The sequence below is a fragment of the Mesoplodon mirus genome (assembly GCF_964341445.2).
Source record: "Mesoplodon mirus genome assembly, chromosome: 10".
Lineage (NCBI taxonomy): Eukaryota > Metazoa > Chordata > Mammalia > Artiodactyla > Ziphiidae > Mesoplodon > Mesoplodon mirus.
In genome coordinates this window covers 53,755,673-53,780,263 of record NC_138986.1, presented here as the reverse complement: position 1 = coordinate 53,780,263, position 24,591 = coordinate 53,755,673, and the positions used below count along the sequence as shown (strand labels likewise).

General features: G+C 42.1%; 1 protein-coding gene across 2 annotated transcripts in view; it reads right to left on the bottom strand.

Moving 5' to 3' along the window:
* Positions 1-4,296: 4,296 nt before the first annotated feature.
* The window catches only part of POPDC1 (popeye domain cAMP effector 1), a 30,885-nt gene continuing 10,590 nt past the window's right edge, over positions 4,297-24,591 (bottom strand). For both annotated transcript variants that reach the window (XM_082633327.1, XM_082633328.1), the window contains 4 exons: positions 24,376-24,484; positions 16,015-16,182; positions 14,937-15,078; positions 4,297-8,323 (listed from right to left, as the gene is read on the bottom strand). In XM_082633327.1, coding sequence (XP_082489453.1) covers positions 8,199-8,323; positions 14,937-15,078; positions 16,015-16,182; positions 24,376-24,484 — 544 coding nt within the window. In that variant the 3' untranslated portion in view covers positions 4,297-8,198. The remainder of the gene's footprint in view (positions 8,324-14,936; positions 15,079-16,014; positions 16,183-24,375; positions 24,485-24,591) is intronic.

Sequence of the window (24,591 nt, the reverse complement as noted above, 5' to 3'; positions counted from 1 at the left end):
AAAGTCTTCACCTGCAAAGTCCAGACCAGCCTGCAGCTACAGCCAAATCACCTGGGATGCCTAGACCAGTGAAGGTTTCTGACCTTCCTCCAACCCAGTGCTTCTCAAATATACTACCCATTGGAATCAGCTGGGAACCTTTTAAGAACCCTGATGCCCAGATAAATTACTTCAGAATCTGTGACTCCAATGCGCAGCCAGAGTTAAGACTCACCGTTCTAGGTGTGTTGTGTTACTGGAGCCAGATTTTAACTGGTTCCCTAAGTGACTCTTTTATTAAAAGTTTGGGAACTATTGGCCTAGAGCCAAAACAAAACCAAAACCAAACAAAAAACCACACACAAAAAAAGTTGCTTTTTTAACTGAAAACCATCAGGCTATGAATGAGGATACTTGGGTTCAACTTTCCCAGCCATACCCTCCTCATCTGCTAATAAGGGGGTTGGACTAGTTAAGGGGACTTCAAAGTGTGGTCCCCTTAATAGTAGCATCAACATTATCTGGGAACTTATTAGAAGTGCAGTTTTCGGGCTCTACCCCAACTGTACTGAATCAGACTCTGGGGAGGGGCCCAGCGGGCTGGGGTTTTAAGGAGCCTCCAGGTGATTCTGAGGCTAATCAAGTTTGAGAACTTCTGGACTAGCTGAAATTTACATACTCTCTTTGCTCTAAAATTCTACAATTCTTTCCCCTCCAAAGGAAACCTCAATCCACACCATTCTGGAAGGGCTAGAAGGGGTTTGTCAGCAAGCTAACTGCTTTAAGGACAACTTTTGAGAAACCTTTAAATGATAACGCAAGGAAACATTGACTGCTTGGTGATGAAAGACGTGGGTGTCGCTCATGATAATGCTTTCACAACTTCAAACCGAGGCGGCATTCGCGAAGGACAGTCCAAGGACGGGAGCGCCCTGGATAGGAAGACAGCAGGTAAGACTTTGCCTAACCCCCCAAATCATCCTCAAGCAAAAAAGAGGCCTGACTCGGACCACGAGGCTCATGTGAAGCACGGAGACGCCATGTCAGCGCTTAAGTCCGCACGCTGGCCAATTACGGGCACCAGAACTGGAAGATCCCTCACTTGGTCGGACCTCCTTTTACAGATAGAACTGAGGCCCCCTCAGGAGATGTGAGCTGCCCAGGGTCCTAGCATTCTGTAACAAACCGCGACTGGAATACATGTCTCCTGAGTGATTGAGAGCTACCCCTCCCCCTTACTCTCTGGGGTCTAGATGAACTTCTCTCCGTCCTTCTATTGTCGAAACGTACTCATCACGTGCTCCACGCGTATCCATCCCACCTGCTCTTCGCTCTCGCGTGGTCCCCGTGGGAGATCATCAAGGATATTGGTCCAAAACAACCACAGCTGAAGGTGTTCTCTTTACCTCCTGGAGAGCCTCGTTTAGCCTAATGCTGGCGTTTTCTACCCATAGCCACCTCCCCCGAGAGACGTCTGCAGCCTCCTTTCCCTGCCTAATGCTTCCTGGGGCCACATGTGGGAGACAGGATGGGTGCCTCTCTGCTTCAGTCCGACAGGTCCAGAGAGACTGCAGCCCGGACCCCGGGCCTGCAGACATTTCTGCTGTGAGTGGGAGGGATCTTGGTGACTGACCCGTGCCCGGCCTGCCCCTCCGGTCCTGCTGGTACCGACCCTCTGTCTCTTTACAAGGACTGCTGTTGCCAAGATTCCAGAAGCCTTAAGGATTCAACGTGGCGACCAAAGGAAAAAGAGAAAAGGGGATGAGAATGAAAATGTACTTCAAGCCAACTACATGTTTGGGAAGGTTCTAGAATACACACAAGGACACAGAAGCTTAAAAAGGTGTAACTACTTGCCGAAGATCACATGGTCAGAGCTGGTGTTCAGAACGAGGTAGATCTGACCTCAACGTCATGTCCAAGGATAAAGACTGCCTCCTTTTTCAGGTCGGTGCTTTGAGCTAAGAGGGAGGTCAAGGTAACAACAGAGATAAAAACCCACTTGGGGCAAAGTGTAACTAGGGCCCCACCCTTTCACATGAGCTGATAGATTATTTAAAGGTCAATATAAATTTTAGCTTTTCTTTTTTTCTAAAAAAGCCTCTCCCTAAAAAGTACAAATTTTTTGTTGCTCAAAAAATTTAAAGCATTATACTTTTTTATTTCAGCATGGAAACTCCTTGATAACCTAAGGTGAGAAGCTGAGAACAAGATTTGTACTGGAGGATGCAGGCTTCCTATCTAAGAGGATTGGAAAAAGCAGCAGAGTGAGCAGGTCCGCAGGCTGAGAGATCTGGGATGGAATCCCCCCCTTTTACTAGCTGGTTTGTTTGGGCAAAATCAATCTTTTTGAGCTTCAGTTCGATTGTCTTAACCACCTTCCAGGATTTTTGTGAAAATACTAAATCGTCTATTCTCTCATTTTTTTTCTTTTTTTTTTTTTTTTGGCTGCACAGCACATGGGATCTTAGTCCCCCAACCAGGGATTGAACCCACACCACCTGCTTTGGAAGTGCAGTCTTGACCACTGGACTACCAGGGAAGTCCCCTAACTCATGTATTTTAAATACCTATAACAGTCTTTTGTAAATAGTAGGCACTCAAGAGACAGCTATTATTACTCATCACATTATAGTGTAATTATTCTTATAGCAAAATGTATCAATACTAATAAGGAGAAGAGTTAAAAGAGGTCAGATGAGAACAATAAAAATAGTGGGAAGCACAATGAAAAAGGTTAGCGAAGCCTCCATGATAACAGAAACCCTTTAAAGAGAAATGAGTTCGTTCTGTTTTCCGTGCATCACGGCCCCCATTGGAGGCTAGGGCCTGAGGCTCGGCCCCTGGTCTGAGCTTTCTGCAGGGGACTCTGGGTTTCACCTCAGTCCGTGTCTGCACAAATGGCCTAATTATATGTAACCACCAGCGAATGGGAGCAGCTCTCAAGTTTTCATCATTTGCAGATAAACATCAAGAGGTAAATGGCGCTAATCATTTTCCTCTGAAGGCTCCCTTCCTCTGTGAGCTGGGTTTTGGTTGTGGGACCTCATTTACTCAGCTGTGAGGTAGTTAAGCTTCGTTCAAACCACATTTGCTTCTGCTGGTCTGTGATGCAACAAGTCAGAGGGTGAATTCCCCAGCCACAAGGCTTCGTCCCCAGGAGCGGGCCCAGGGCTGGTCCTGCGATGTGGAGTCCTGCCAGTACCGAGCAGCTGGACCAGGCAAATGGGGCAGAAAAGCAGAAAGCTTTGCTGCATGCCAGGAAGCCGTGAATTCTCTCATGACAGGATAATGAAGGAGGCTGGGAGAGCTTGACGGTCAGTGGGGATATGTCTGCCCCTAGTATATAGCAAGGAATATATATATATATATTTTTTTACAGTAAGACCTTGTTGTTCATCTGTTTTATATATAGTAGTGTGTATCTGCTAATCCCAAACTCCTAATTTATCCCTTCCCCATCCCCTTTCCCTTTTGCTAACCATAAGTTTGTTTTCTGTCTGTAAGTCTGTTTCTGTTTTGTAAGTAAGTTCATTTGTATCATATTTGAGATTCCACATTTAAATTATATCATACATTTGTCTTTCTCTGTCTGACTTAACTTCACTTAGTATGATAATCTCTAGGTCCATCCATGTTGCTGCAGCGAGGAAATATTGATGTAGTGTGTTCATTCATATTTATTCATCACACATACACCTTAGCAGAAAATTTTTTACATATTGGTGACATGGCTTATTGAGAAAGAGAATTAATTACTTTGCTCGTCATGTAAGATGCCTCTTCTAGTTGGATCTAGTCTTGGGGCTGATCAGGGCAAGTTGATTAGGTGCCAAGGACCTACGGTCAAGGGCCAAGAGATGGGCTGCCCAGTTCCCTTTCCAACACCGAGCACTGGTGATGGGAGGAGAGAAGGGTTTCTCCGTGAATAGAATAGACCCAGGGGAGGTGTTCGGGCTCCTCTATGTGACCCCTTGTGTTGTTGAATCTCATAAAAATAGACGAGAATGTTCAGATACAGTGTATTAAAAAGTTGAAATCTATCCTCACAGTGAAACTCTGGAGGCTTCTCAATCGCTGCATCCAGGCAACACTGCCCACTGCCTCGTGGCCCTTTCTTTTCACGGCCAAAGGCAGCAAGATGGCTGGCTTTTGAAATTAAGTGAAACTAACTCAAGAGCATGCCCTCTGCAGGTCTGCTCAGATTACCTAAACCCAAGAAATTCCCATAACCTCTGAAGGTTCTTGAACCTTTGGGCATGGCGTTAGGGCAAATCAGCTACATGTAAGAGAAATGAAATTAAAAATATGCACATATTCCAAGTAAGAAATTTATTTGATCAAATGACAATATATGAAGATATTTTAAACTGTAAGGCTCCATTCAGTCGAAATGTAAATTTATTATAAAGTAAAATGGTATCAGTGTAAATGGCACCTAAAAGCGGAAAGAATGCGATTCCTATAAATAACGTGTCTGTAAAAACCATTCACAAAATCCTCGTGTACTTTAAAACTAGATTGCAAGTATATCGGTAAAATCTGTAAATAGTACTTAGAGTGGGTTCCTTAAATTTCCCTTACAATATGTTGTTACATACAAGGTACTTGGGGTCCTGTGATGATCAGAGCATGGCTACCATGAGTGAGAAGATGTGTCCCGAGTGCATGGCAACCTCGAGTTCCCTGCACAGTGTCCTATCCCTTCACATCCTTGGGAATTTGAATTGAGTGGGTGGGAATTTCTAATCACTCTAGTTGAGGATAATTAGAAAAAGAGGTTGGGAAACCAGGGTTGGAAAGAGGGAAGGGAGGGGAAATAGGGTCAACGGTTTCTGCAGAGCAGCTTTAGAAATGACCAAAGTAGGCCTTCCCTGGTGGCGCAGTGGTTGGGAGTCCACCTGCTGATGCAGGGGACACAGGTTCGTGCCCCGGTCCGGGAAGATCCCACATGCCGCTGAGCAGCTGGGCCCGTGAGCCATGGCCACTGAGCCTGCACGTCCGGAGCCTGTGCTCTGCAACGGGAGAGGCCACAGCAGTGAGAGGCCTGCGTATTGCAAAAAAAAAAAAAAAAAAAAAAAAAAAAAAAAGAAATGACCAAGAAAATGGATTTTAAAAATAATAATAACAGTGAAATCCTTGGAGCTGTACCTCAGGGTCTGCACCAAGCCCCAAGGGTTGGGACTGACCAGGCTTCCCAAGTGCTCGGCCAGGAGCCACCATGCACTAGCATGAAATCTTCACTGGCGGGCAAGGTCATCACCTGGGTACACTGGAGACAGGGCAGAGTATGTAGGTTACACAACTTTCCCTAAATGTTTTTTCCAGCATCCAAGTGACTCTGCCTTTGGGGCCACGATAGGACCTGGGAGGCAGCCATCAGCAGCTCCAAGTTACAGAATCAGAAAAGCTTCAGGCATGTGGAAGGAGAACCAGACACAAAGAAGGTGGCGTCTCCCAGTGGGCACAGCAGAGTGTTCCAGCAAAGCACAAAGGTACAAAATGATTAAAGTGAAATGGACCATAGGGAGAAATGGAAAAGATCCCAGGAAGCTAAGGATGGTAAGTGAAAAATAATTATGTAGCACCCATTATTACTAATTTAAGATCTAGAAACATCATAGGGTTTGTGCTATTAATTTATAAATATAATATTTATGAGGGCTTGCAAAATATCATAACTGACATACATTCAGGTATAAATGTTACAGTCCAGCTTCATACAACGGACTTGATGTTACATTTAAACATAGTAGATTTGGGGTAATATACAGAATAATTTTTGCAGACCATTTTCTGAACCTTGGTCACACAGCTAAGTGAAGGCCAAAGAACACAGGAAGCATCTCATTGGTGGCTTTGGCAGCAAACATGTTTTTTATCTATGCATTATACAAAGATACACTTGTTCATTTGTACACATAAATTTATAAAAATTATCCATAGGAGATCTTTTATGTTTTCTTACCTGCTTCTTTACTATCAAGTCTAGTGGGAAGACTACTCAATGTCTTCAGCTCCTTTTCTCTGAGACTAACTGTTGTCCTTAACAGGATGTATTTAAAAATAGTTTCGTGTTTCCCATTCAAGCTAAATGGTTCTTTGAAGACTCCTGATCTTGAAATTACAGTCTTCCTTATCAATGGCACTGATGTGCACACATGTTTTAATAAAACCAGTAAATGACTTCCTATCACCTAATTTTAGCAGTGTGCTTTTAAACATGTTTGTTCCCAGCACTATAGAAAATAACCTCCAAACACATCCAGGCTGATCATTAGAGATGACACCCTCTGTTGTCTGAGGTTGACAAAGTGAGACAAACCTGAAGATGGGTCAGGGTAAGAAAATCTCAAGGTTCTGTGGATTCACAGGACATTAAAAACATGGCTTTAGCAGTATCTAAAATTGCTTTCTACTCAGAGAAGGATGTAATATCTAATTACTCTATAGAGTGATTTTGTAAATTAGGTCTTATGCATATGTAAACTCAATGGCCTACATAGCTTCACTCCAATAGTTAAAGGAAAGCAGTATTAACACCATTACCTTATACACTTGATTCGGGCATTGAAAGAAAGAGTTCAACCTATTATATCTTTATAGTCTTAAAGCCAAGGCAGAGTCATTCACCTTTGTTTCATTTCCCCAAATAAATTTCTAATTTAGCAAACAGAAGAGACCACTATAGTAGGAAAGTGAAATCAGCCTTTCTACTGTGAGGCTAATAAGCCAACATTTGATGAATATGTTAGGAGCTGGATACCCAGTCTGTGGAAGTTTTCTCAGTGAGTGACCAAGCATGTAAATTTGACTTAAGTGAAATTACTAAAATAACTGTCTTTAAAAAATGAGTTTAGGAAAACGAGGTGACCCTGGAGTAGCTTATTTTTATATCTCCTCTCACAGAAATCACTTCTTGGCAAAAGATGCTTTTGGCTCAGCTCACCTGAAAATAATTTCACTTGGAACTTTTCTTAGCTGTTTAACATAATGGGACTGACTCAAAGTTGGTTCCAGTGGATGACACAAAATAAAGGTAGTAGGGCGTGATGGAGCACAGCCCATCAGGGGGCTTCCCCCAACTAGGTGGCCTGGTGGAGGGCCACAGTCACACTGACCTGCTGGATGATTTAAGCAAACTTCGAATTTCCCAAATACCACCATGTCTGGAATGCAGGCCCTCAAAGCACTATCTAGTTCGAGCGATCATGGCAGAGCTTGTGGTGGACCATCTGCCCACACACAGCTGTGTCCTTGTTTGCATCTCTGGCACCTGGTCCCTGGCACACACAGTAAGGAGACATCTATGGCCCTGGAGGAACCATCTGAATGTCACAATAGCAGCTGAAGAGTGCAGCGGCTCCATCAGCCTTGTCATTCTGTGACACTTGTTTGGCCACTTGACTCTCCAGTCCTCCCGCCCCAAGGACCGTACTTCCCACAGCAGAGTGTGGGGCAAGATGGCTCCACATCACAGCTGGGCTGGTTTAGCCAAAGGCCGACCCCAGGCTCAGAACCGCTTCCACTGTTAACGTTTCCAGCTTTAGGGTTCAGCCCAACTTCCAAACAGCATAATATAAGGGTAATGTGAGCAAAGTCTGACGAGCTTTGTTCATTATCAAGCTACCCACACAATGCCCACCAAAGGAAGGCAGTCTAGTAGAATAATGTGTCTGGCCTGAGAGAAAAATATACATGAATCGTATCACACCTTTCTTTAAAATTTTCCAGCCAAAAAATCAACTGAGCTAAGCCTGAGATTCCCTGCTTTTTAATGTTACCTCAGCCTCAATTTCGAACTTACATTGTTTGTTAAAACTATCAAACGGACAGCCCCATTGCCACGGCAGAGAAAAAACTATCTCTGACAAAAAGGAACAGCTCGGAAAGATAAGTGAAGGCATTTGCAATGACAAAGCGCTAAGATTTTTTTAAGTTAAATGATAACATATCTAGAAAACTCTGTGAAAATATATCTCTCAAAAATAGCACTCGGTTTAGTCAGAAGGCTCAGTGGAACAGAAAGCTGACCAGTAAAAAGAGAAGATAACCTTCCCATGTTTTGAATCTCCCTCCCTTTCCTGCCCTCAGACTCTCCCAGGCTGGGAGTGTCAATATTAAAGCAGAACAATTGAAAAGCTGTGAAAAAGTGCTGGTATTTTTCAGGATCTCTTCCAGACAGTTTCCCTCTTGGTAACGTGAATCCTCTCTTGGGATCAAGGCCAGCGACGAACTTCAAGCGTATTCGAGGACACGGGTTCAAAGACCTCGTCATCGATTTCCACCCCTTCCTCTATTGGGTTCATCTTCGCAGAGGCTCGCTGGTGTAGGGGTGACACATCTGTCAGAGACACAGAAAGAAGAACCACTTAACGGACAGGCTGCCCTGATGCTGGCCTGATAGATCAATGGCAAACTCCAACTGGAAAATAAAACTCTCTGGGCATCTATAGCTGGCACCAGGAATGCAAGAATGCAGTTTCCCTAAATACTGTAATTTTTTAACTTAATTTTTATTTTATATTGGAATACAGTTGATTTACAATGTTGTGTTAGTTTCAGGTGTACAGCAAAGTGACTCAGTTATACATATATGTATATCCACTCTTTTTCAGATTCTTTTCCCAGAGAGGTTATTACAGAATATTGAGTAGCATTCCCTGTGCTCTACAGCTATCAACACCTTCCAGTTGGCTCTGGCTGCCAGTTAACACAGTTTATTCTAAAAGGATGTAAAACAAATGTCTTAGACTGAACTTCAGTACAAACTTATCAAGTGTGAAATTGTTAAACAGTTACATTGAGTTCCTTTTGCTTGGGGGATGTTTCATATTATACCACGTGACAAAAACAAAAAACCCAAAAACCATCCTGCCAAGAAGACGTACACATCCCTTCCATAGATAGCAAGGCCTGGCAAAGGCACAGCCAGCAGAGCAGAATTTACTCTGAGCTGTGTACCGCGTTCGGTGTGTTCAGGTGGGAAAGAGAACGGGAGCACCAGGCAGCCATCCTGAGGGTAAGAGAAAAACTCAGACTCAGAAACACGGGCTCTGAGCAAATGCAGAAGACAGACTTAGAGGTAAGAGCCCTGAACCAAACAGTGGACACCTCCACTCACGCCAGACCACAGGGGGTGACAACACTGGGGACACCCACGGGGGCTTTGGATCTGGGAAAAGAGTCTCTTCTCAGCAGACCTGTTCAGACAGTGGCTCGTGCTGGACCCTAGTTGAGAAGAAAAGGAGCTGGTGATTAAGACCCACTGTGCGTCCTTGAGGGTCATTGCCTGCAGGTGCAAACCAGCCAGGGGCCTCCACGGAGGATGGGCTCAGGCTGCCCTGCCAGGCCTTTTCCTGTCTTCCTAAAGTCCAGAGTTACAGAACCCCAGGAAGCCTTTCTCTACACAGACCACGGCGATCTTACATAAGAATCCATCGAAACTCTGCTATCCAAGTGGTAAAAAGTTAGGTAAGAGAAATTCCCTTTGATAGAACCCTATCCTTATTAAGCTTATTTCTATTTCAGGTGCTTATGATTACATGAGGGCCTGAGGGCCTCTCCTCACAGGAAAAAGTAAACAGACGTATTTGTTGTCCTTAAATCCAGAGTGAAGGTCACGTGTTCCAGAGAATGAGTAGGCGACCTCAAGTTTCATCTTCAAGTAAGTACAGGACCATGATGCGAAGTTTGTCGAGTGACTTCTCGCTCTGCTTCAGAAATACACTTTTTAACAAGGAGTGACACTTTTGTAAACTATCCAATATAATGTGGTAAGATTTTTTCCCCCTTTTTTCTGTTAACTTTGATGACATTTTCTTCATTCCTTTCAAAGTGTTCTTATTTTTATTATGTTGAACCATCTGGCCAACTGCTTTAGCAAGTAATTAAAAACCTTACAGGGGATTAGAATTTTAATTAGATTATACATTTTTTGATGAATGGGGATGGGGAAAAAATTTTTTTTTAGGCTGGGAAATGTCTTTTTTTTTTAACATCTTTATTGGAGTATAATTGCTTTACAATGGTGTGTTAGTTTCTGCTTTATAACAAAGTGAATCAGTTATACATACGTTCCCATATCTCTTCCCTCTTGCGTCTCCCTCCCTCCCAAGGGGAAAAATTTAATGGCTTCTTTGCTAGAAAGGATTATCATCCCCTTTCCTGCCTTTACCTACTTACATCATAAGACTTTTTTAAATTAAAAAGAGGTTCTTGGGCTTCCCTGGTGGCACAGTGGTTGAGAGTCCACCTGTCGATGCAGGAGACATGGGTTCGTGCCCCGGTCGGCGAAGGTCCCACATGTCGCGGAGCAGCTAGGCCCGTGAGCCATGGCCGCTGAGCCTGCGCGTCCGGAGCCTGTGCTCCGCAACGGGAGAGGCCACAACAGTGAGAGGCCCGCGTACCGCAAAAAAAAAAAAAAAAAGTAGAGCCTTCACCAGAATCTATGTGAGCCTCAAGAAATACAAGAAACATCCTAATCACAACCAGGGGAATGCAATCAGCCAAATTCCAGAATGCAGGGAATTCTACAGCCTTACTACTCAAAGCATAGTTCAGGGACCAACCACATCAGCATCACGTGGGCGCCTGTTAATAAGCACATGGACTTCCAGGCCCCACCCCCATCTGCTGCACCAAAGCCTTTCATAAGATCTCCAAGTTATGCATATGCACAGGTATGTTTAAGCATCTCTGCTCTATAGGACAAACAAAAGAAAACAGCTGAAACACAGAGAGACAGAAAGAGATGGAAAGGGGAGCCTAGAGATTCAGAGACTTTTCAGCCAAATGCAATGGGTACATCCTGATATTGATTTAAAAAATAATTATGAGAAATACTGAAATGGATTTTAATATTTAAATCTACTTCTATGTTTGAGTTAATGACTAGAATGAATAATGTCAAAGTTTTTTGGTTAGGAAAATATATAAAATAAATTTAATTTTTACACAGCAGCATTGCTCATCGTTCTGTAAGTACATATATGAGGCAATGTGAAAGCTAACCCAAAGTGAACTGACTGGAGAATATTATTGGATAATTTTAAATGTCCCTGCGTAGAACCTCCATACAACGATTAAGGCCAAAATTTTCTTTGAAATGGAAATTAACTGGTCTAAGAAAACCTATTTGTGGCACTGCTTGGTCCTAATGAAGGATTCGGGGGATGGTAGGTTTCTTGAAGGAAGTGGGATGGAGGGGGAAGAAGTGACTTGTGGCAAACACTACGTTCTCCCTAAGTGTAGTGGACTCGTCTGCAAAGAGGTGAGTAATAGCAGCTGCTGTGCCCAGCTGGCAGAGTCATCAGGTTCAAATGCAAGAATGGATGTGAAAGTGACCTGTAAATTATAAAGCACTGGTCAAACATTTCATGCATTTTTTTTCCTCTTCTTTTTAAACCACAGAGGCAATATGGTCTAAAATCATGGACTGAGGAATCAGACAGGATATGTCTGTCTGCCAGCACCTCCCCCTGAGGATCTGGAACAGTGAGTACGCATCTCATATTCCCAATTTCCTCTCGGGAAAGTGAAATGATACTCATCACGGTAGATTGTGTTATTGTCAACATGTCTGCTTTCCCTCCCTTCCTGTGTAGCCCCTGAAGGAGGATTAAAGAGCCACCCATTCATGATGGTTCTGGCCAAGTGACTTCTCTGGTCCAGGGGACATGAGCAAAAGTATCAAGTGCTACCTCAAAACAGGAGCTTTAAGAGCTGTGAGGTGATTCTGCCACCACTGTCTTCCCTATGCCACGAGTGGCAGCTACCCAAACAGCGGCTGCTCCGTTGGTGTTCCAGAGTGAGGAGGTTACAAGCTGGAGCAGCATCCAGTGTGCAGGTGAAGGAGAAAGAAAGCATTGCAGCCAGAGATTCGGGGAACCGTCTGCTGGTACTGCATCATCTAGTGAAAGCTAAGATACCTCTCCCCTGTGTAGACTGCAGTGAAGATTAAATGTGATTATTTATAGAGAGTACCTGAAAAAAATAACACCTGCTATTGTCAGTAAATGTTTGTTCCCTTCCTCCACTAGCATTCATGAAGCTGATACTGTTGCCGAGGGCAGCTGGCCCCATGTGCACATCAAAAATCCAGACTAATAAGAGCTTAGGCACTTGTTTTAGGGACCTAACATTGACTAAGGCCTACAGTCCTGAGAGATTGGTTTTGTATTCTCTGTTTTACAAGGAATGTAATTTGTAATTTGGAAAAGTCGATGGCATATTGATGGATCTGGCAAGAGAAAAACAAAAACAGCCTTCAGTAGTTCCAGGATAGAATCTAAGTAAGAGAAACAAGAACGAACCAGTTTTTAATGAATCACGTGATAGGGTGAATTAAATAATTCATAATTAATATCAGTGTTGTGCTCAAATAATAATGTCTTTCATTAAACTGCAGGAGTGATGCCAAGAATGAAGACTGGTCAAAAGGAAGCAGGTATGGGGCTTCCCTGGTGGCGCAGTGGTTGAGAGTCCGCCTGCTGATGCAGGGGACACGGGTTCGTGCCCCGGTCTGGGAGGATCCCACATGCCACGGAGCGGCTGGGCCCGTGAGCCATGGCCGCTGAGCCTGTGCGTCCAGAGCCTGTGCTCCGCAACGGGAGAGGCCACAACAGTGAGAGGCCCGCGTACCGCAAAAAAAAAAAAGGAAACAGGTATGAACATGGATTTGCTGTGCGGTTCACACACACACACTCAAAAGTATGCACACATATGTGGCTCTATGCATTTGCATCAATATGTAAGATCTTGTATAATAAACCTGAGGCTAAAATAATTAAATAAACAATATAAGCAAGTTGTACACATTTTCAGTACAGCAAAGTACAGCTGGACAAGGGAACTGAGAAGTAAAGTTGCCCCCCCTGCCCCCAAGGGCTGCCCACTTCTTCACAGACACAGAAGCTTCAATTATCCATGTGGGGAATGGACTTGTGGATTAAACTCGCGATTCACTATAAGGGAGAGGGAAGGAAACAGACCAGGAGTTGTGACCAGATCCAGGCCAGTGCTGAGATATGACAGCTCATGTCAGATTAGAAAGGTCGTACGGCTTACTCCAAGTGACACAGCTAAGAATTATTAGAGCGAGAACCCAGGTCTGTATGCACAATGTGTGTGATCCATCCACGGAACACCTGGAAATAAAGGTTTCTGAAGGCAAGTACAGTGCAAACATTAACCTTGAAAACATGTTCTAATTCTGTTTAAACAACATACTCTAGAGAAGCTTTTTTTTTTTCTAAAATGTTAAAATGTCCAAAAGATTTAGATTATACAAGAAAATATTACAGAAAAACAAAACTGATTTTAAGAAAACGAATGGCCATAGTATAAACTGCCCATTCTCAGGGCTTTCTAAGCAAGACTGTAGGACTAAAAAAAAAAAAAAAACTACAAAAAAAAGATATTATACAGGAAAAATAATTCACATACAATATTTCACTGTAATTCCCTTTCTGCTGGCCTTTCTTAGAAATCACTGTACATGTGATTAGGATGGGTCCATTTGAAAATGCTTACCGACCATCAAACTGTTTCAACATGGCAGATAAAACATCTGACATGCTAGTAGATTCAGAGTTTGGTCAACCCCAGCTGTACTTTCTAAAAGGTACCTTGGAATAAAATACAGCCATTTCTACGTTCTCATTTGCATTGTTCCTGAAATCTCTCTTAGGCCCACGATGCATTTCTATGCCTAGACTTTGCTTTGAAGATTACATGGACATGGCCTTGTCAATTCCAGCCTCTCCTGACTATGAGATACTTAAAATCCTTAATCCGATTTATCCAAAGCATCCAAAGTTACAAGATCATTTACATAAACGCTTAGGGTTGTTGAATGCGTATCTGGATTTTCTTAAAAGTTACCTTGGGGGCTTCCCTGGTGGCGCAGTGGTTGAGAATCTGCCTGCTAATGCAGGGGACACGGGTTCGAGCCCTGGTCTGAGAGGATCCCACATGCCGTGGAGCAACTAGGCCCGTGAGCCACAACTACTGAGCCTGCGCGTCTGGAGCCTGTGCTCCGCAACAAGAGAGGCCATGATAGTGAGAGGCCCGTGCACCGCGATGAAGAGTGGCCCCTGCTTGCCGCAACTAGAGAAAGCCCTTGCACAGAAACGAAGACCCAACACAGCAAAAATAAATAAATAAATAAATAAAAACTCCTACCCCCAACATCTTCTTTAAAAAAAAAAAAGTTACCTTGGATTAACATACTATTGGAAAGATTAATAATTTTTAGCTTATGCAGTGAGAGAATCTGTCTGCCTGTCTGCTCTTTCCCGTGAATTTGTTCCACAGTCTTATACTACCTTTCTTGGAATAATTCTTAAAATAATTTTAAGCATTAATGTTAAGCATTTAATCTTCAACATCTGTGCCATTAGTATTATTTAAAATGTTCCAAAACAATCTAAACTATAGTGGAATCTTGGAAAACTTGGTGGGTGTGTGAACGAGGAGACTCACAGGGGTGTTGAGTGGCCTTCTTCATCTTCAGGAAAATTCTATTACCCACTCACCTGTTAACTTCTGGTGGTCACACTGAGATAACCAGCTGGCAGTACAACCTCCAGCTGTTGCTTCCTACCATTTTAAACACGATGCTGGGCCTAGGCTTCCACTAAAATCATGAAAACAACAAGGCTTGGATACCCAGCACACCATATGGACTCTTTCATACTATTCTACTGAACCAGTGTTTGAGAAAAGCATATGGCAAAACAAGTGGACAGTTTCTGAAATGGAAATAAGCATTCTAGAGTTGGATTTTAACTGATGTGCAATACAAAAAAAAAAAAGCTAGAAAAGTTTTGATTATTTTTATTGTTACCTTTAGGTTGCCAAACACTTGCTACTTGAAAAGTTACTTTTCTGATCAAAGTTGTCATTTGTTCTTTTCTAGCAATATCCGTCAGAATCCCAGTGTGGGGATAACTTACGAAGAGAGGAAGCACTGGAGGTGCCCCGAAGAAACTGGTGTAAGCCGTCTTCATCTTCACTGGAGCTGACTATACTGTTCCTCATTTCCAGCATGGACAGCTGTGTGCAAAGGCTGAACTGGTGGTCCAACTTTTTGACTGTCTATAAAGCAAAGTTTTAAGATTTCTGAGTGCCATGAGACTTAGATCATCTATTCCCTGTAAGTAACATTTACTTTTCCTTGAAATAGAAGACTATCCGGTACATAGTCAGTGCCCAATAAATGGTAGCTGTAATTTTTATTATACGCTATTACTACAAATACATTAGAAAAAATATAATATACTCAATAGCCTATTTATTAATCTGAAAAATAATAAGCACCAACCTAATTTGATAACAGCCTTCACCAAGATGACTCGAAGAGTGCACACACCCATACTCATAGTCCCTGGAGAACAGTACTTATCACGGAAACAAGGTTTGCAAGTTCTCTTCTGTAATCATTTTAATTTCCTTCTAAGGAAATGTGGGGAAGTGGAGATCAAACTGCAAATTGTTGGAGATCTATACAGCTCTGAAATTCCTAACCGAATGGCCGCAGGCTTCCATCCCATACCTCTCGTCACTTATGGGCGTTCTGGGAGGGGACCTGACCAGTAGAATGTGCAAGACTGGAAGACACAGGGTTGAAAAGCCAACCTCCTGCTTGCTAGGGCTGATCAGCATTTATCAATCTGCAACCTCCCCGTGCCCCGCCTTCCATGGCCTGTACCACTGCCTAGTCCTTCCATTCATTTATCATCTTCCTTAGATTGCTTGAAAGACTCTTTATGAAGAGGATAGCACCTCATCACCACAAATGGAGGTCCCTGACATTCACAGACACCTCACCAGGTCATGGAAAATATAATAATTGCATAATATTTCCTCACGCTTAAGAAATGATTCCCTGAAGGGTCTCTAAATTACAAGCATCCCCACTTCACTTAACATATGACTAATTAATGAAGATTCAGGAAAATATATATTGCATAAAAGGAGATATACCTAACTATACATATGTATTTGACAAAATAGACTCAGAAAAACACTTACTTTGTCATTTAAGGTGGGATCATTCAATGAGTAGAGCTTATTTGTAATGTCTTTTCCTATAAGATACCTAAATATTTCATATAGGAAAGGCTCTGATTCCAGAAAGTAAGTTAATCTTTCTCTTGACCAGCATAAAAATCTGCAGTTATCATCTGCAATAATGGTGACCTGCCAAACAAAGAAACAGAGAGAAAACTGTGTATGAATTATGATGTCAGTAACTTGGGGGGACGGAAGAGTAAAATAATTTAGTGGATATTTTCATAGCAATGCTTTGTCATATTAGTTAAACTAAGATCCATACACATTAGCTTCTCTAACTAAGTATAACACTACATTTAACATCAAGCAATCTGTAGACTAAACGCAAGCAAGGTCTTCAAGTTTTGTTGTTCTGTTTTGTGAGGTCTGATGATAGAAGAATGGCCACCGTGTCAATAGCACTGCTACAGTGTGCACTAGACTGATGTCCCAATTGGACGTACAATTTATGGCTAAAGATGTCTTTATATCCAGATAATTATACTAGAGAATGAGAAAGCAGACTCACGTGAATTGGTTTTAGGGCCCAGATGGTTACTGATAAATATGGCTAGTAAGGGTCCTTCTCTGGGTCCTTCTGTCATAGGTATTTCTTGAGTGTGACCTACCAAGGGTAGCCCACTGGGGACACACACACAGATCCCCCAGTTAGCTCAGAACTGGGAAACCATACCTTTTCCTTAAGTGTTATTATATGGGAAAGTGGGAAAGCATTGTAATTGCACTACACAGAATTTAAGTATTCCTTAAATACATCCTCTCTCCAGAGCAAGGGGCCACACCCTCACTCCAAGTTCAGGGTCAGGACACCCTTCCTCCCATGCAGGTCCTTCTGTCAGCTTCACGTGGCACTCCTATCACTGAACTCAAGCTCATCCGTGGTCCACTCTCTCTCCTGAGCACCCTGAGGGCAGGGACTGTGCATCTTCATACTGAATGCCTGGCCTCCAACACTGAGTGCTGCTCAGTGCAGGTTTACTGATGAAGAAATTAACATATGAACACAAATACTGTTGAAGGCAAAAACCATTTTTACATCTTCAACATTAAACCCAATGCTTGTCCAAGTGGGAGGTGAATAAAGGTTTCTAAATTGACATGAAGTCATATCTGGGCTCAGAGCAAAGATTTCCAAAGGAGCTCTTTACCCTTTGTTAGTAAAAAAATTAAACATTTCAGATGACAAGTGGGTATTTATGTCTACTAGGAGAGAAAACAGAAAACCCAGCTTCTCTCCTTACGTCAGTGGTTGAAATCTGACCTTTAGTAAATTAGAGGGTTTGGCTTCAAAAGGTGGGTCAGTGTTCCTAGAAAAATAAAACTGCACTTATTTATTCTATTAAATAATATTAAATACATTAAATAATAAATCCCCCAAACCAAACACATTGGGATTTAAGAAATGCATCAGCAGCTCTATTGCTCCGTAAAACACTAAATTTCATTTATTCTTTCAACATACATTGTTAGGCTCGTACTTTATGCCAGACACGGTTCAAGGCACCGAGGTTACCATTGTGAACAAAAAAGCCAAGATCCTTGCCCTGTGATGCTTACATTCCAGTGGAGGAAGCCGATGATGAATAAAGAAATGTGACAGTCTCAGGTGGCAATGAGTGTTTTGACGAATACAGAACAGGGGAAAATGGTAGAGAATGAGTAGGAAATGACAGGTACACATAATGCCACTCACTTTAGGTATGTATTGTACTTTAACATTTAAGGTGCTTTTATATCTATCATGTAAGCAGGTCCTTAAAATTGCCTTTGAGGTAAGACAGATAACATTCTTCCTCATTTTCCAGATGCCAAATGAGAAGCACCAAGGAGCTTCCCTGGTGGCGCAGTGGTTTAGAATCCACCTGCCAATGCAGGGGACACAGGTTCGATCTCTGGTCTGGGAAGATCTCACATGCCGCGGAGCAACTAAGCCCATGCGCCACAACTACTGAGCCTGCGCTCTAGAGCCCGCGAGCCACAACTACCAAGCCTGCGGGCCGCAACTACCAAGCCTGCGGGCCACAACTACTGAAGTCCGGGTGCCTAGAGCCTGTGCTCCACAACAAGAGAAAGAAGCCACCGCAATGAAAAGCCTGCGCACCGCAACGAAGAGTAGTCCCTGCTCACCGCAACCAGAGAAAGCCTGCGTGTAGCAACGAAGACCCAACGTGGCCATAAATAAATAAATAAATAAATTTAGAAAAGAACAAATGAGAAGCACCAAAAAAGTTAGGCAGGAACACATGTTAATGAATGGTGGAGTGAGCACTGCTGACTTCCAGCCCAGGCATATTTTTCCACCAGGCCAAACCCTACCCAATGTGTCCTAGATTCATCAAGACAATCACAGAGAAAGGCATTTGGTGAAGTGACCGCAAGGCTGACTCACCATCGAGAATCCTGCATACAAAGAACAGCTGAACACGATGTCCTGAAGCCTACATTCTAGTGGAGGAAGCTGATAATAAGTAAAGACATGTGACCAAGGGGAAAAAAAGATTTAAAGAAGTATAAGGTCAAGTATAAGGTCAAGAGCCATATAAGCCAGTCCTGAGGAGTTCCCAGAGATAGTAGGAGATGGGCACGTAAACAGAAGGCAACTGAGTAACATTCTAGAGGAGTAATTAGAGAAAGTGAGCACCGGGCATGCACGGTGGCCCAGTCCGGCACGAAGTGTTGAAGAAAGGGTTAGGAATGTTGAGGTCCCTTCATTTTGAGAAGATGTCGTCCGTGCCTTTGGAAGATACAGTTCATGAACAGTGGGGGAAGAAGTTAAAAGAGGAGTTGGAAATCATCCAAGAAAAGAAGTCGTCGTTGTACTCAGGTGATGTATATGCATTTAACTTTTCTTCAACCATTTTAATAACCTCAAGTTGCCCTGAGGCAATAATACTTTCAAAATGATACTATAATTTGCTTAGCCACCATTTTCTATATTTTTTTAAATGTTTTTTAAAAATTGAAGTATAGTAGGGCTTCCCTGGTGGTGTAGTGGTTGAGAGTCCGCCTGCCGATGCAGGGGACACGGGTTCGTGCACCAGTCTGGGAAGATCCCACATGCCGTGGAGCGGCTGGGCCCGTGAGCCATGGCCGCTGAGCCTGCGCGTCCAGAGCCTGTGTTCCGCAACGGGAGAGGCCACAACAGTGAGAGGCCCGCGTACCGCAAAAAAAAAAAAAAAAAAAAAATTGAACTATAGTCGATTTACAGTGTTTCAGGTATACAGCAAAGGGATTCATTTATACATATATATATATATATCTCCTTTTTCAGATTCTTTTCCATAATAGGTTATTACAACATATTTAATACAGTTCCTCGTGCTATACAGTAGGTCCATGTTGTTTATCTACTTTATATACAGTAGGAAGCCACTTATTTTATTGAAGTATAGTTGATTTACAATGTTAACTTCTGCTGTACAGCAAAGTGATTCAGTTATACATATATATTCTTTTTTAATATTCTTTTCCTTTATTGTTTATCATAGGATACTGAATATAGTTCTCTGTGCTCTACAGTAGAACCTTGCTGCTTATCCATTCTATATATAATAGCTTACATCTACTCACCCCAGCCTCCCACTCCATCCCTCCCCCAACCCCCTCCTGCTTGGCAACAAGTCTGTTCTCTATGTCTGCGAGTCTGTTTCTGTTTCATAGATAGGTTAATTTGTGTCATATTTTAGATTCTGCATATAAGTGATATATGGTATTTGTCTTTCTTTATCTGACTTCCTTCACTTAGTGTGATAATCTCTAGTTTCATTCATGTTGCTGCAAATGATGTTATTTCATTTTTTTATGACTGAGTAGTATTCCATTGTATATATGTACCACATCTTCTTTATCCATTCATCTCTTGATGGACATTTAGGTTGTTTCCATATCTTGGCTATTGTGAATAGTGCTGCAATGAACATTGGGGTGCATGTATCTTTTTGAATTATAGTTTTGTCTGGATATATGCCTAGGAGTGGGACTGCTGGATCATATGGTAATTCTATTTTTAGTTTTCTAAGGAACCTCCATACTGTTTTCCACAGTGGCTGCACCAACTTACATTCCCACCAACAGTGTAGGAGGGTTCCCTTTTCTCCACACCCTCTCCAACACTTGTTATTTGTAGACTTTTTAATGGTGGCCATTCTGACTGGTGTAAGGTGGTACCTCATTATAGTTTTGATTTGCATTTCCCTAATAATTAGTGATGTTGAGCATCTTTTAATGTGCCTATTGGCCATCTGTATTTCTTCTTTGGAGAACTGTCTATTTAGGTCTTCTGCCCATTTTTCGATTGGGTTTTTTTGTTGTTGAGTTGTATGAGCTGTTTGTATATTTTGGAAATTAAGCCCTTATCGGTCTCATCATTTGCAAATATTTTCTCCCATTCTGTAGGTTGTCTTTTCAGCCTGTTTATGGTTTCCTTTGCTGTGCCAAAGCTTGTAAGTTTGATTAGGTCCCATTTGTTTATTTTTATTTTTATTTCTGTTGCCTTGGGAGACTGACCTAAGAAAACATTGGTACAATTTATGTCAGAGAATGTTTTGCCTATGATTTCTTCTAAGAGTCTTATAGTGTCATGTCTCATGTTTAAGTCTTTAAGCCATTTTGAGTTTATTTTTGTGTATGGTCAGAGGGTGTGTTCTGACTTCATTGATTTACGTGCGACTAGGCAACCATTTCTTATTGATGGTGGAAAATGATTTTAAACCTGTTAAAATTATTATTCAATTTAAATGTAGTAACAATATTCAAATAGTAAGCTATACCTACAGTATGTATGAGTCTTACAAGTCCCTAAAAGCAGCCATTTAGTTGGAAGCAGGTAGTTAGCATATCGACTGAGGTCATTTCAGTGGATAGCTAATGCTTCATTACTGTCAAATAGACAGATTTACTTAATGATTTCTTGTCACAACAGTCAAGTGAAACATGTCTTTAATCAGGAATTTTTATGATGCAATCTAGGAATTTTTAAAGCTTCCATGAAATACATTTGCTTCTTAGGTTATTAGGGTACCTCAGCAGTGCCATGCTTGAGTTCTTGTGAAGAATTTCACAGAGGAAATAAAAGCAAACACGGTAATACAAGACACAAAAGAATTTCTCTCAGGTAGGGAATTAGACTAAGCGTTTGTAACCGGGTTTGCTGTGATTACCTCAAGGCGCTGGATTAGTCCCAAACCAATCCTACACCCTCACATAATGAAAAGACCTTATCAAGAACAAGAGCATCGGAGGGAATTGCTGAATGTCCTGGAATGGGAATGGCAGTCTGACACTATGACTGGCTGACTGTCCTCACGGGAGAATTTATTATTTTCTTTGTGTACTGCACAAAGTTTCACACACCTGGAACATGAAAATGTCCTGGAAGTGGTCTATTCAGCCAATTCTTACTGAGTTTTCATCTGCACTAAAACACGGCAGAGTCAAGACTGGCAGATTAAATTGCTTTGTAAACCCAAAGATTTACTTAACACTAAGATAAGGTTTTATTTAAAAGCCAGTTATAACTCAGTGTTCATTTATTTCACCAGAGCTTGGACATCTGCCTCCAAGACATTCTTCTTCCCTTAAAGTCAATAAAGGTTTGATTTTCAAGCTTCACAGCACAGGATGTGCTATTGACTATGGGAAGGCAACAGCGGGAGATAAAATCCAAAAGAAAAATGGAAACGGCAAAGCTCGCTGGATATGAAGCAACTGTACAAAGAAGAAACCAAACACAGAAAACTACCTTTTGTGATAATGATACTCAAGATTCTCCAACAGGGCTTCCCTGGTGGCGCAGTGGTTGAGAGTCCGCCTGCCGATGCAGGGGACACGGGTTCGTGCCCCGGTCTGGGAAGATCCCACGTGCCGCGGAGTGGCTGGGCCCGTGAGCCATGGCCGCTGGGCCTGCGCGTCCGGAGCCTGTGCTCCGCAATGGGAGAGGCCACAGCGGTGAGAGGCCCGCATATTGCAAAAAAAAAAAAAAAAGATTCTCCAACAGTTCTAAGCAGCAGCTTGGGTCTGTAAGTACTAACACAGCACCTAGGGGGCAGCTGGAAGTTTAGAGTCGTCTCAGCTCTGTCACTCTGCCGGTCATCATAATTACCGCACATTCCTGAACAACATTCACTGTGCAATCTCAAGGGACAGTCATCGAGTCCACTTGCTTCCTTTCCTCCTTTCACCCTACAGTAGAATTCAGTAGCACCCCTACCAAAGAATGAATTTAAAGAAAGAAAAATGCAAAGGAAGCAGCTCCTTGTCAGAACACTTGTAACCGTTCAGAGTTAGAGACAAATGAGATTAGCAGGTAAAAAGGCATGTGGACAGAGACGTCTGGCCATTGACTCTCAGGTGTAAATGCCACTGGCACAGATAGCGAAAAGTTGGTCCTGGGAGCACCTGCCAGTTTTCACTGCAAACTCGCTTCAGGAAGAGGCAATATGCTCCTACACAGATGTGCAACAGCTATTTTTACTGTTGAGTATCTGCCAGTAGGAACATTTGGTAAACAATCAAAACAGAATCTTTCCCGAGGGCTTACTCTGATGGGAATCTGCTCCAGCTGTACAGGATGCAGTCTCTATGATGCCAGGGTAGGTCTTACCCATTGACCCATCAGGAAATGCCACACCAGACTCTACGCTGAGAAAAGCTGACTAGTCTTCAGAAAGGCTGAATAAATAGCCTTCACTCAGCTAGGGTACCTCGAGTTTGGTCATGTTTTTAGAAACATGAGGAACATTTCTCAACTACTGAATCCCAATCCCTAGTCCCCAAGAAGAAAGAGAACTGTGACCAGTGGCAGAAATGCCTTTCTTGTTGTTAATTTAATTATAACTATAACATAATTTGAAGTCCGGTGGAAAAGACAGTACATGTTATATCCCAGGGGTTATGTGCTTCTGGAAACAGAGGAGGTTCAGTTCCCACCTTTTCCCCAAATGCCAGTCTCTTCAGGATTATATGAAACTGAGCTATTGTGTGAAACCACTTGCTACTATAAACAGAGAAATGGATGCAGCAGATAAATGTTGGGCTTTGGAAGAAGAAATTGTAAGGTGGTCAGAGGAAAGAGGGAGAGAGAAAAGAAGTGGCCCTGTGCCAGTTTGTAGATGGTGGTGATTAAAGATACTATAAGAATAAATCTCAGTGCAGAGCTGACCCTTGAAAACGCAAGGGAGAGTGTAAATGAGGGGAGACAGGGTACAGCATCTGCTTTCTCCTCTATCTTAAGCTCAGTGAGCCTGCAGCCAGCACTGCAGCCAGGTGGTAAATTTATATGAGACCTTCTAGTAAATGCACATAACTTTAACCAGGTATGTGGTTACTCAGGCCAGTTACTCAGGCAGGGTAGGAGCAGGGCAGGCCTGACACCATTGTAAATAAACTTAAGTAGTGTCTGTGAATGTGCCCTTTTATCTCCATGTGGCATCCCAAATTGTGTGGCATTTCAGAATGAGACTCAAAGATAAGATTCTGTCATCAAGAAACACTGATTTTTTCCTCCCTCAGGTGATAGCATCCCCTTCTATTCCATTTCCTACCTAAATACATTTACCCTCCGGCTCATAAGAAAACCTGTTCTCAGGATATTTCCTTACTTCTGTTTATCTAGAGGCTGAGACTAAAGGAAACTCTCACCCATTTTCTTGGTTACTCTCCTAACAATAATGAGGGGAATAAAATAGGAGAGCTGGACACTCGCAGAAAGAATCAGAACAAAGCGTCACATAATGGAGCACTTTTTTTTTAAGATACAAAAAGAATCAGGCTAAGTAGTCATGTTCAAATTATTATAATTGTGAAGAACTTCATTCTTTGCCCTTAAACATATTCATTAAATTTAAAAGAGTAAAGTGGTTACAGTTTTTTTTCGTAAGGATTAACAAAGTAGGTTCTTTAGGACAAAGTCAGTTTTCTGTTTTTCCCCAATAAAAGTAACCAATTACCTGCTTTAAGAACACTGATTATCTATAATTGACATTTTCCTTTTTTCTCATAACAAGAGCATTAGATGTTCTCTATGGAGAAATTATAAAAATTCAAATAAGCAAAAAGGAAGAAAACAAAAAAGCAATCAAACTCACAACCCAGAAATAACAGTGTTAACACAATGGCTAAATCAGGATAGATCTTTCTAGACCTCCTCCTGTGTACATACACACACTACTTTAAGGTTTACAAAAATGGGGTCATACTATATATTCCGTATGGTAATCTCTTCTTTCAGTAAATCATGGCCACTTTTCCATCCATATCCTTTGGATTTTGAACGAGACATTAACTAGTTTCAATCTTCTTAAAAATCATGCCAAAACATACCTGGAATTTTTCACCTTTGTGCATCTGGGTTGATCTAAATTCAGGAGAATCTATAAAGGCACAGGGGTAAATATTATGCAGAAAATGTCCTCGATAGGAGACCTTCATTCTGATAACAGAAATTAGTGTTAATAAATGCATAATAATCCACACATAATATGACAAGCCTTAAAATCTCCATAATCTTGTGGGTTTGTATTTTGTAAAATTTTAAAG